Consider the following 11,617-nt stretch of genomic DNA (forward strand, 5'->3'; position numbering starts at 1 on the left):
TGAAGTTCGTACCCCTATCGTTGCCTTAATACCATACTGCATATAAATATAAACCCTGATATTGTTCTCTTGCTGGTTTGAAAAAAAAACCAAGAGTTGTTCCATTTTCCTTGAAAATACCAACATTCTTAAACCAGAGGAAAAAAAACTTCATAAGAATTTGTGAAATTCTACTGAACTGGAGAGGAAACAATGCCTGTAGATATGGCATGTGATGCTGAAGAACACAACACAATTATTATTCTAATGTGGTATAGTTAACATATCCAGCTAATATTTGTAAAAATAATACTCTGAGTTCTTACTAACAGCTTTCATTTGAGAATTTCAAAGTGCTCTACAAATACAAGTTAAAGAAATCTTTTGGGTCTCCTCAAATATTTAATTTCAGAGAAATGGATTGTGTCAGAGCAACTCTACAGCTTACAGCAGAATCATGTGTAGTGGGTTAGCAGGGGAACTAACTGATTCTATATATAACTGAAATCGTAAGGGGAAAACCTGTGATAGATTGTAGTTCCAGCTGAACTGGAATTTAGCAAGGCAGCAGTGACCTTTACTGGAGTGCGTGGCTATGTCTTGTGCCTGTGACTCTATGCCAAAAAGAGGTCTGTTTTAGATGTGTATTTAAAGAGTTGCCTTAAATAAGTTGTTGCCTTACTGTTGTTTGGGGGGCTTAGGCAAAGAAAAAACCCAAGGTTTTGCATGGAAAGGCTAAAAAAACCTCAAAAAAAAAAAATGCACAGGTGTGCTTTTTCTGTAAGCAAATCAGAAATCCAAATGATACTTCACCTGATGGTAACTTCTGTGAAGGGGATTACTCTGTGTGTATATTTCCAAATGTCCCTTATTTCTAAAGGTTTCTGACTCTGCTGGCTGTTTTGACTGATGTCTGGTTCCCACATCCTGCCCACTACCCCCCAACTTTTGCTTTGAATCGTGCAAGTGGCATTGCTTCGGGAGGCTGGAGGAGGTGATACACGATGTCTTTGTATCTCCTTCATTGCTCTTCCCCTTGCGTTAGGGAGGAGAACGGAGAGGTTTGAGCCCCTGTGCTAGGCAGATGATGTACAATCCCATGCAGCTTCGTGGCTCCTGCTGCTGTGTGATGCTCTGAGGCCCTGAGGGAAGGGCCTCGGATTGGACATGGGTGGAGGGGGGAGGATGGAGTGGGGGTGGATGTATGTCAGTGGATAGGCTTGTAACCCTGACTTGTGATTGCTCTCAGTGCTGGGATTTGCAAGTGTATAAAATGCCTTGCCAACATCTTTTTTTCTGCTTTATTATTAACTCTTCTTTCCCTGGAAAAAATAATTTGTAAAAGAAAAATGGGACTTGAGCACTAGGCAGACAGGAGGACTGCTAACTTCACTGATGTTTTCTTTGGGAAAATTAGCAAATTGCTGCTTTTAGCAACAGTGGTTATTTTCACTTGAGTTTCTCTATTTGAGCCTTAAGATGTTGTTGCAGAAGGCATTCAGCCTCACCACAGAGCTATTGCTGCCATAGTTACTGAAAACTGCATTATGCTGTAGCAGCCGCCAGCCTCTGCATCAGCAGTAGAAGTGTTTGGGGAAGAGGGGAGGAGAATTGCACAATAGGATCCTGGAGAGCTGACGACAAAACAGGCTGGAAAAAATGTGGATTTACAGATGGTTCATTTAGCATGCGTCATGCAAACTTTGTGGACAGAAAAATGAGATGGAAAACCAATCCAGCAGCATTGGTATAATATGAAAATTTTCTCAGTAATTTGTGATTATCTTTAGTTTAAGGTTGGTGTCTTTCTGTTGTTGTAATCTTACTTGCTCTTTTTTAAGGTTTACTTGGAGGAGAGGTAACTGTTGACACTTCTTGCTGCATTTGGTACACCTAGAAATCTGCATGCTTTTATGAAATTCTGTGCAGGGTTGCTTTTTTTTTTTTTTTAATATGCTGCATGCCAAAGTATGCCAGTCCCGTGAAACCAAGATTTTATGTATGTCTTGGAACCTACAGAAATGAAGCTAGCTGTCTTATGTTTGTCCTGAGGTTATATTATTTCCTGCTAGAACTATATTGAGTGTATGTTGCTTACGTGGGAAGGCAGGAATACAAGCAATAGCAGAAATTGGTCTGTGCTTGATTCCTGTAGCTCATAGTATTCCTGTATTTCAAGTCTAAATTTAACAGTAAATCTTATTTAAGATGTTTTAGATGAAAGAAATGAGTGATCTCATCTACCTATTACAGAATATGGCTAAATTCTTATGTTAACTGGATTGATATTTGATTTTAGTTCAATCATTCAAACACGTATTACACAAACTGACTGTTCTTTAAATTGTCTGTTAGGTGATTTAGCAATGAAGTGTGTGTGAATCTATTTTCTTTCTGGGCCATTGTCGCCTCATTTTTTAGTTTAGTTTGTCATGTTATTTCCACAAACCAGCAAGAATGTGTTGACGTGACATAGCACGTTCGAAGGTAGAAAGGGAGCATTCTTACTTCATGTTTTTGGTTTCAGCAGTTTCTGAGAGAGACAGATCTGTATCCCAAACCAGCCAGTCATTTTGCTCTCACAGCCAGTAGTCTGACAGCCAGAGGAAAAACATCTTCTGGCATACCTGTATTATGTAAGTGGCTCTGCATGAATTTTCATTATCTTTTTGTTCTGCTTGAGAAAACCATCTTGAAGAAGCAACTTCATAAAAAGGTGTTTAATGTTCAGTCTCTGTATTCAGTCCTGTCCTTACTGCCCTGCCTGGTTTTTGTTTTGTAGTGTTAAAAATTAGGAGATGAAGGAAAGAGGCACTGAAATAGCAGCAGAACTGCAATTCGTACATATACAGCAACAGTATTTTATTACAGAAACTTTAACCTTAGAGAGAGAATTATACCAACTGGCTACACCACCAGAACAAAAGCAGTAATAATACTGTAATGGTTGCTGTGCCGTGTTTGTTTTTCCAAGGTTTAAAGTGAAGTATGGGTATGCCTCTGTACTCTGCCTTTTTGGGGTGTAGTCGTAGTATGGAGCTGTGATTAATACCATCAGTTTGGCCTGCATCGCGTTCTGCTCCATATGCAAACACATATGCCTGTTGGAAAGGATCTTACAGTTTCATGTTCAGCAAAAAGCCATTACCACACACAAGGGAATACGCTAGTGCTGCTGAGAACAGCAACAACACACTTCCATGTGCATTGTTTGCACTGCTTATTCTCTCATACTTTATAATATATGGGGAGTGAGGTGGGGGGTGTTTTTCAGCATTGTTGGAAAGTATGGGAAGACCTTGTGACCCTCTCCCAGCTGTAAACAGATGTTACCTAACCACCTCTGCGAGCATGGTGAGGTCTTTGGATTGAAATGCAACACTGAGTTCTTTCATATACTGAAATGTTCTGGGTTTCAATTTGTAAACAGTTTGAACTCTGATAGGTCGATTTTATGGAAAGGATGGCCAATAGCTAAAAGTGAATATGAGACATTTTGTAAGAGGAATTTTACTTTATCTAGTTTTAGTAAACAGTTGCAGAACAAGAATTCTTTGTCTACTGTTTTACTATCATGCTCTGCATTTTAGCCTTATTGGCAATGATTTACTAGGTTTCCTCAAATTCATACAGAATGGTGGTGGTAATGATAAATGAGTAGAAATCAGCTCTTCTGATACTTGACTTTCTGGTATTTGATAATGTTAATGGATCCTCATCACTCCTCTTACATAAATGTACTTTCCTTCTTTCACATGTGTCAGACTAAGCGGCTTGCCCAAGGTCTGCAATTGTCCAGTAACAAATTTAGACTCACATTTTTCAACTTTCATACCACCATAGGAATCGGAGCTTTTATATGTCTCTCAGCAAAACAGGGTAAAGACTACCCCATCATCAGAGTACATGCAGAGGCTTAACATTTACAATTGCTATTAAGGTTTATTAGTTTTAATGTATCAGCAAGAGGTGGCTTCAGCTGGCATCAAGGCCAATCTGTTAGGATCAGTGCTTAGGCATCCAGAGGCAGTCCTCACCCTGAAGACCTTGCAGCCTAAGTAGTGAAAGCACAGAGGTGATGTAACGGCTCCAAGATCTCAGAGGGGTTTTGTCTCAGATCAGTGCTTTAACCTCCAGATTATATGGCTGCTCCATTACATTTCCCTTGGAAAATATGGAAGATAACCTGGAAGCCGCATTCAGGGAAAGCTTCCCTCAGAGTTATCATTAAAACCATGGGAGCTTTTCCTAAATGAGATCCTTCAGATTTAATACTATGTTCAAAAAGGGATTCTTCTTTAGTTAACCAATTTAGCTTTAACCTGTCCCCCAGTAGCTGGTGGCATTACAAATACCTGAACAGCTGGAGATTTGTAATGGCCACACGAGCGTTTCAGTGCTGCAGTGAAGTATCAATTCAAACCTACTTCAGCTAAATGAGAAATGAGGCATCCCACTCCTATTTCCTGAGGATCAATTATAGTTTATCCGAGAGGAAAAAATTACAAATCACAGATTCTTGGCATCTTTGTAGTCAAGCCAAGGACAAATAGATCTTGGAGCTGCTTGTTCTTATAATTTGTTCCTGTGGGTCCCAAACAGACACAAACCATTTAGCAGATGACAGTAGCAAAGTTTGTACTCTGTTTGCACCATGCCAGACAATTGAACAGAAGATGTTCCTTTTCAGTTATTCTCACCAGCATTACATTTATATAAATATTAAAACCAAACCGAATTCTGTTTTCCTCAGGTCAGTGAAAGAGAGTAACAGTAATATTTTAAATTATTGAGAATCTTAAGGCTTTTTTGTAGGGAGGCTTCTTAAGAAAGTGAAATGTATGTTCCATGTAAAGGTACTCCAGAAGATTTGTAGACTTTGGCTGCTTAATTGTTTCATCTGTTTTGTCAGCTAATCTAGCACACAGAATCAAAGTTGTTGCTGTAGAAATTGTTGCTTTGAACACATGCTTACAGTTCTAAATAGAGATGTCAAATTAATTCCAATGTGGCAAAGGTCAAATGCTCTTTTCATACAGGTGACCTTGTATTGGTAATGATTTTACAAACAGCATGATGTTTCCAAAGCATTCCCTTTGAAATTATATTTTTGTTTTCTTTTGACCTTCAGGGACTCTTTAGTGTTTTGATACCCTTGCTCTCTTTGAAAGAATAATAAATACATCATTATAATGAATACATCATTTACTTGATTACTAAAAGATTTAATTTTCTGAGGTTACATATAATAACACGGTGTTTAGAAGCAAAACAACACGATAACGTGTGCACAGGTAGAATATATATTCCTTTCAGAGGGGTAAAGTATTTTGAATATTATCATGAATCATGCTAAGAGTAGATACTATTCTGATTGTGTGTGTGCGCACCTGTAAAATTTTGGCACGCAGTCAGGAACCAAGGGTTCCTGAAGAGGGCTGTAAGGCAGTTTTTCACAGGTTAGTCACTTTTCTGATCACAATTCTGCTCCAAATATAGAAGCAGTAACCTAATATAGTTGTTGTATCCAACAGAGAATGGGGTGATCAAGTTCTTTCCTTGGTAGTGCCAGAGACTGTCAGTGTAATCTCAACAATGCCTGTAACCCTTTCTTGGTTGGAGACTTTTGATCTGAAAACAGAGAAAAATTTTTGTAATTTCTGTAAAGCACTTTGAAGTACTTAGATGACAAATATCCTCTATAGTGGTTACAAAATTTTATAACATGTAAACAACCCTCCCTCCCTAATTTCATTTTTGGAAGATCTACAGCAAAATGAAAAGTGACAGTATTTTTAAAATTCTTTTTACTATTACCTTTCTGATGATGGAATTTTCTGCTTCACCACGAGAGCTTTCATGTTTGCTGGCATTTATGATACTTACAGGATTGTAGCCTGCTGTGACATGCATATACGCAGCTACTTTACCATCATGAATTTTTGTCATAGTGTACCCTTATTGAACAAAACAATATCTTAAATGCTGTCTGTCTTTCTTTAGTAAGATGACTTGTTTTATTACAAATGTTTGGTATTCGTTTCTGGTTTAAATTCACTGTCAACATTTCTAACAGCAGAGAAATAGATGCTGTGCATGAAGAGTACAAGCAGAAACTGAGAGACCAGGAAGCTTTCCACATAAAACAAATTCAACGGCAGCAGCTCTATGTTGAGGATTTAAAGCAGCAGATCCTGAGAGGACAGATCAAAGCAGAGCAGGAACTAGAAAATGACCAAGCACTGATCAACCAGCAGATCCAAGAAAGTGGGTACCTGTCTTTTCCCCTCTCTCACTTTCTTTCCATTACTGCATTCTTTCATCCTCTTGATGTTTTTGTCCTAGTTATGCTTTATATTATGGGTGGAACTTTTATTATGGCTTATTACTAGTTTTCTTTTATAATTGCCTTTCCCTTCAGACCAGTTATTAAGCTTTGATTAACAGGACTAAAGGGCCTCCTTAGCAGTGCACCAGCAGCACTGTTTAATTAGCTCTGCAGGTCACTGCTGGGAGAGACAGCACCAGCATGCTGCTCCTCTGTGGCACTGAGCCTCTTGTCTCCAAAGCCGCTCCCTGTCCTGCCTCCCTGCAGCTTTACTCTGCTCTTATCTGTAGTGCAACTCTGCCATGTTGCAATGTAGGCTGATTCTGCTGTTGTGTTTTAAGTTTTTCTTGTGATATACCTGTGCTTCATCCAATGAGTTGTTCTGGGAGACTGAAATTGAGATGACTCTGGTAGTTTCTACCATAAGTTTTCAAGGGAAACTGCTCTAACAGGATGCAATAGGAACCAAGCAGCACTTCCAAGACAGCGACGTGTGTCAGTTGAGGTACTCTCTTTATGTATTTCATTGATGATGTCACCTATAAAAGTATAGACCATTTTCATGTGCTTTTATAGAATTTCACTCGTTAGGAAAAATAGGGCTGTGGCATATCACCATGGCTCAAACTGAATTTTCTGTGGTTGCTGTGTGAGTTTTAAACAATGAGAACACATCTGAGAAGTAGGTGGGACACTGAAGTTCAGAGATAAAATCCCAGCCCAAGTTAAGGGAAAGAGAGTTTCACTGGCTTTTTTTCCACACACCCCCACCCTTTTATAGTATGAAGCTCTATGAAAGCTGTATGAAGCTATTCAGTGATAGAAACTGAAGTGTGACAAATTAAGATTAAAAATAAGATGCGGGCTTTATTTACGCTGAAGATGATTAATTAGTGGTATTGCATTCTCCATGGCTGAATTTGTTTTAAACCAAAACTGGATTAAAAAAAGAGGTGCATGCTTTGGTTGAAATAGGAGTTATTCCTAGGAAGTTTGCAGTGTTAATGCGAGAGTACTACAGGCTAGATCAGTGATCACATTTTGAATGGCAAATAGCTATGTCAGAAGGTGGAGCCACAGAGTATTTGGGGAGGTATTTTCTAGTGTCAGTGACTCCTAGCCTCCAGAGGTGCTGCTTTGCATGCAGGCAGACATACTCAGCAAGATGTCTTGGTGGGGTTGGGCTGCCCATAATGGCTTTATAGACTGATTTGGGAACATTTTAATCCTTGAGATGTTTTTGACCACTGAAATTGGGTGGTTATAGTGTTCTCTAGTTTGTCTTCTATTGAATTATTTCATCTAGGTTTCTTGATAAGCAAAGTATGCCTATGACAAAGGCACCGTTCCCACTTGGCAAAACCTGCTATTGGTTCCTGGGAGAAGAAGAAAACTGTGAATTTTTGGAAGCTTCTCAGACCCAAATTTATGCAGTCTGCTATCTTTTAATTATGCCAGCCACAATGAAGAGATTAAAAGGAAATTGTGGTGATGCGATGTAGCAGAAATGGGCTTAGGATATGTAGATAGTACAGAGAACCAGGAGAGCTCCCTCAAAATATCTTGATTTCGTGGCTCTGTTTCCATCTAGTTCTGCTGCTTTCGCACTGCTCTCGTGAAGCTTAGCCAGGCAGGTAGTTTTTGCCAGCCAAATACTATTCTTCACTTGGCAACCCTCCAAAATTTGCCACCTTTCCTGTGCCCTCTGTGTCTCAGCTCCTGACAGAGGCAAGTTTGCGAGCAGAGATTAATTAGCATTTTAGAGTTTGCAGCTCTGTTGCAGGGAAACTCTTATCTGCCAAATATTCTGCTTGCTAGAAACATGCTAAAGAGGACAGATCTGGAAATAAAGAGCTGACAAAAAAGCTTTGTATTGTGAAAGTTAAAAGTGTTATTAAGAAAAATTAACTAAAATAACGACTAAAATGCTTCTTCCCTTTTATCCATAGAGTAACGATAGAATTCCTACTTCTATGCATGTGCTGAGTGCAGAGCTGCCAACAGAACAGGACAGGAGACTCATTGTGGTGGGGATCACTAATGTACATTTAACAAGATCAGTGGTCACCAAGCAAGTGATGCTGATAACGCCTATGCACTGATGATTTCTTACATCAGGGAAAATTCCACAGTCCAAAATTCCCCTTTTGCAGCTCAGCTGTGTGGAGCTGCAGGTAGCCCTCGTTCATCACATCAGACTTAAATATGTCTTAATTCCTAACCCTCTGAATAAGTGTCATGGTTTAACCCCAGCCCATAACTAAGCACCACGCAGCCACTCACTCACCCTTCCACCCCAAGGGGATGGGGAGGAGAATGGAAAAAAAAAAAACAACTCGTGGGTTGAGGTAAAGACAGTTTAATAGGATAACAAAGCAAAAGAATAATAGTAATAGTAGTAATAATAATAATAATACCTGGCAGGATGTGAGAAGCTGAAAAGTCCTTGACTTAGTGTGGACACTACAATTACCTAGCAACAACTAAAACCATCAGTGTGTTACCAACACTATTCTCATACTAAATCCAAAGCACAGCACTATGCCAGCTACTAGAAAGAAAATTAATTCCATCTCAGCTGAAACCAGGACAATAAGCAACAAAAGGTTGTTTATTCAGTAAAGGACTGCAGATTGAAGGTAAGCCCAGCCAAAACATGTTGCTGCTAATAAGACAGAAGTGCTTTCAAAAGCTTTGGTCCTTTGAGAAATGCTCTACGTGTCAAGGAACCTTGCCTGTGATTTTTACATTGTTTTTTCAGCTAAGGATATTTTTTTGCTTGCTTTGTGCAGCTGAATATGTATATTTTTATAGCAGCATAAAAATGAACAAACTCTGCTTCATTAAGAGAACACGTCCAAGCCATCAGACACAATCTGGTAGTAGTGATTTAAATAATCCCTTCTTTTGATTGTTACAGTTCATCATAGCTCAGATTGAAGTCAGTACACTCTGAAAAACCTCTAAGCACATACCCTGCATGGAATAAAGTAGTCTTGCATCCAGGGTTCAAAACAAATCAACCTGGTGTTCTGTGTTCCCTGCTGCTTCCCCACTGACTGCAAAGATCAGGTCTGAATATTTAGAGAAGACTAAGTGTATAAGCAGAGGTAACATATTTTATTTTCAAATGAGGTTAATCAGTTGGCTTGTGAGCATATTTAGCATTTATGAAATATAGATGACATTAACAAAAGCAGAGAAGCTAACTCTCTTTGTGGAGTAGAGTGGTGATTTTATGAAAAATATGCTTTGACAGATGGCATGAGCTTGTCTTTTTTGAATTACGTTCATCCTGATAGCTAAAGGTTGTGCTGGCTTCAGCATTGTGCTGTGTCCTTGCCATAAAAGTATTTGATTTATTTCAAGTACATTACATGCTAAAATGTTCATGTACAAGATATGTGGGCTCCCATCAGGCTGTTTTGGCAAGTGCTCGTTGGAGTGGCCATAATTGCAACAGGTAGTAAATTTGTGGTTGTTGTACCTCAGCCAGGTGCTACACAGGGTTTATGTTGCTTTGGAAGTTTCCATCTGATGGGTTTAAAGAGGCTGGCAGGACTGTCTGGCAGGTACCTATATGGTGGCTTCCTTGTAGTCTTGCCTTCAACCCACTTTGAAGGGTGCATGCCCATCACAGGACTGGTAGCTGGCAGCTGCCCCCACAAATGAGGCACATCCCAGCTGGGGCGTAGAGAGGTCTGGCCTTCAGGCTTACTGAACTTGCTGCTGATAAGGGCGAGCAGGACAAAGGTCCTCAGCATGACTCTGGGCTCCCTCATTTTCAGCATGCCGCCTGGGTAAGTGAGAGAAAATAGTTTGCAAGTGGTTTTTGTTGGTTCAGTCAAGTTAAGGAGGAAAGGATCAGAGCAAAAGGCACAAAAAGAAATGTTTGTTATAATAGTTGTAAAACACTCAAATTCTGTGATGAGAAGCCAGTAACATTTTAAGATTGCAGAAGTGCTTATTTTTTCACTTGAAATGTAGGAATTTATTAGCTAAAGGCTCATTAGCATGTGCATGAAATTCTGTTTGCTGCATTAACACAGCGGGTCCGTTTAGCACTGTACAACTTCCTCTTCCAATTCCCTTGTTAACTCTGCTCTCAGTGCACATACATTCATTCCCTAAGTAACACACATAAAGTTCAACGTGTGACAGAGTAATTAAAGCAGAAAAAAGCAGTAGCATATTTCACAGTGAAAAGCTAATGAGGTCATACTTCACTACTGTGAATATATACCTTATGTCTGAAAAGCGCACAGAATTGAACTCAGGCCTTTTAATGCTTCCATTGTATTTTAACAACAAAATTGAGGTGGTGTTTGAGTGTGATCTTTGAGAAATTGAAATGTGTTCTACTTTTTGCTTACAAACAAGGTCTTATCCACCCATCTCCTTAGCTGTATCAGCCAAGCCCCTGCTTATATCTTGCAGTTGTTACCCGAGTCCTTATCCCAATGGAGAGGCTTTCAGCTATCAATAAAGTGAAGCAATGACACATTTTTCTCTAAATGGTTTGTCAAGACTCTGCTACATGCACAGAAATTATGTTCTCAAATAAGCTCTCAAGGCTGATTAAATTAAGAAAGAAGATAGTAATGAACAATGTTTTTCCTATTATTTTTACTTTCTTTCAATCATTGTTTTGTTTACAGACCAGCAATGGCTTATAAATGAGAATAAACGACTGGCTGCCCTTCAGCAACAGCAGAGGGAGTTCGCAGTGCAAACAGAGTCTACGCTGTGTGCAGAGGCTGAGGTGCAGAGTACCATTGGCCTGGAAATCTGCCCTTCCCTGCTACAGCAGAACAAGAAGAGACTGGTGCAGCTGGAGCTCTTGCGAAGATACTCGTTAAAAAAGGCAGAAAGAAACATAAGACGGAAAAAGGTCAAATTCCAGCTGGAAAGGATAGTCAAGAAGCAGAAGTTATTGGAAGCCAAGCAAAACCTAGAGCAGCTGGAAGCTAGCTGCTGGCTCAATGAAGAGTGTGTGAAACAATACCAAGTCTTAAACAAAAATACCGCTGTACAGTCCTTTTTGGATCAGCAGTTGCAAAAGAGAAGGAATTCATTTGGTTCAAGTTCCTTGCAGCACAGGAAGCATTCGTTCTGTAACCCACATCTGCCCCAGGCACCCAGGTAAGTTAACATCTGCCAATTCCTCTGCACTTTCAAAAGTAATTTAAATTCAAGGTATTTTCAGTGGCCACCTATAATCCAGAATGCCTTTCAATGTTTTGAAACAATCCCAAAGCTTGCAATCTCAGTGTTCTTACTATATTGTATGTCACACTGGAGCTGTTTTTC

At 39.5% G+C, this 11,617-nt stretch overlaps 1 protein-coding gene across 6 annotated transcripts in view; it reads left to right on the forward strand.

Annotated features, from left to right (window-relative positions):
* Nucleotides 1-11,617, forward strand: part of STARD9 (StAR related lipid transfer domain containing 9) — a 113,705-nt gene that overhangs the window by 80,867 nt on the left and 21,221 nt on the right. For 2 of the 6 annotated variants that reach the window (XM_054828639.1, XM_054828640.1), the window contains exons 22-23: nucleotides 6,056-6,246; nucleotides 10,966-11,449. In XM_054828639.1, the coding sequence (XP_054684614.1) occupies nucleotides 6,056-6,246; nucleotides 10,966-11,449 (675 nt within the window). Of the gene's footprint in view, nucleotides 1-1,585; nucleotides 1,776-6,055; nucleotides 6,247-10,965; nucleotides 11,450-11,617 lie in introns of those variants that run through there. The other 4 variants (XM_054828642.1, XM_054828643.1, XM_054828641.1 and 1 more) reach the window with 4 other exon arrangements.

The sequence above is a fragment of the Grus americana genome, chromosome 5 (assembly GCF_028858705.1).
Source record: "Grus americana isolate bGruAme1 chromosome 5, bGruAme1.mat, whole genome shotgun sequence".
NCBI classification, from domain to species: domain Eukaryota; kingdom Metazoa; phylum Chordata; class Aves; order Gruiformes; family Gruidae; genus Grus; species Grus americana.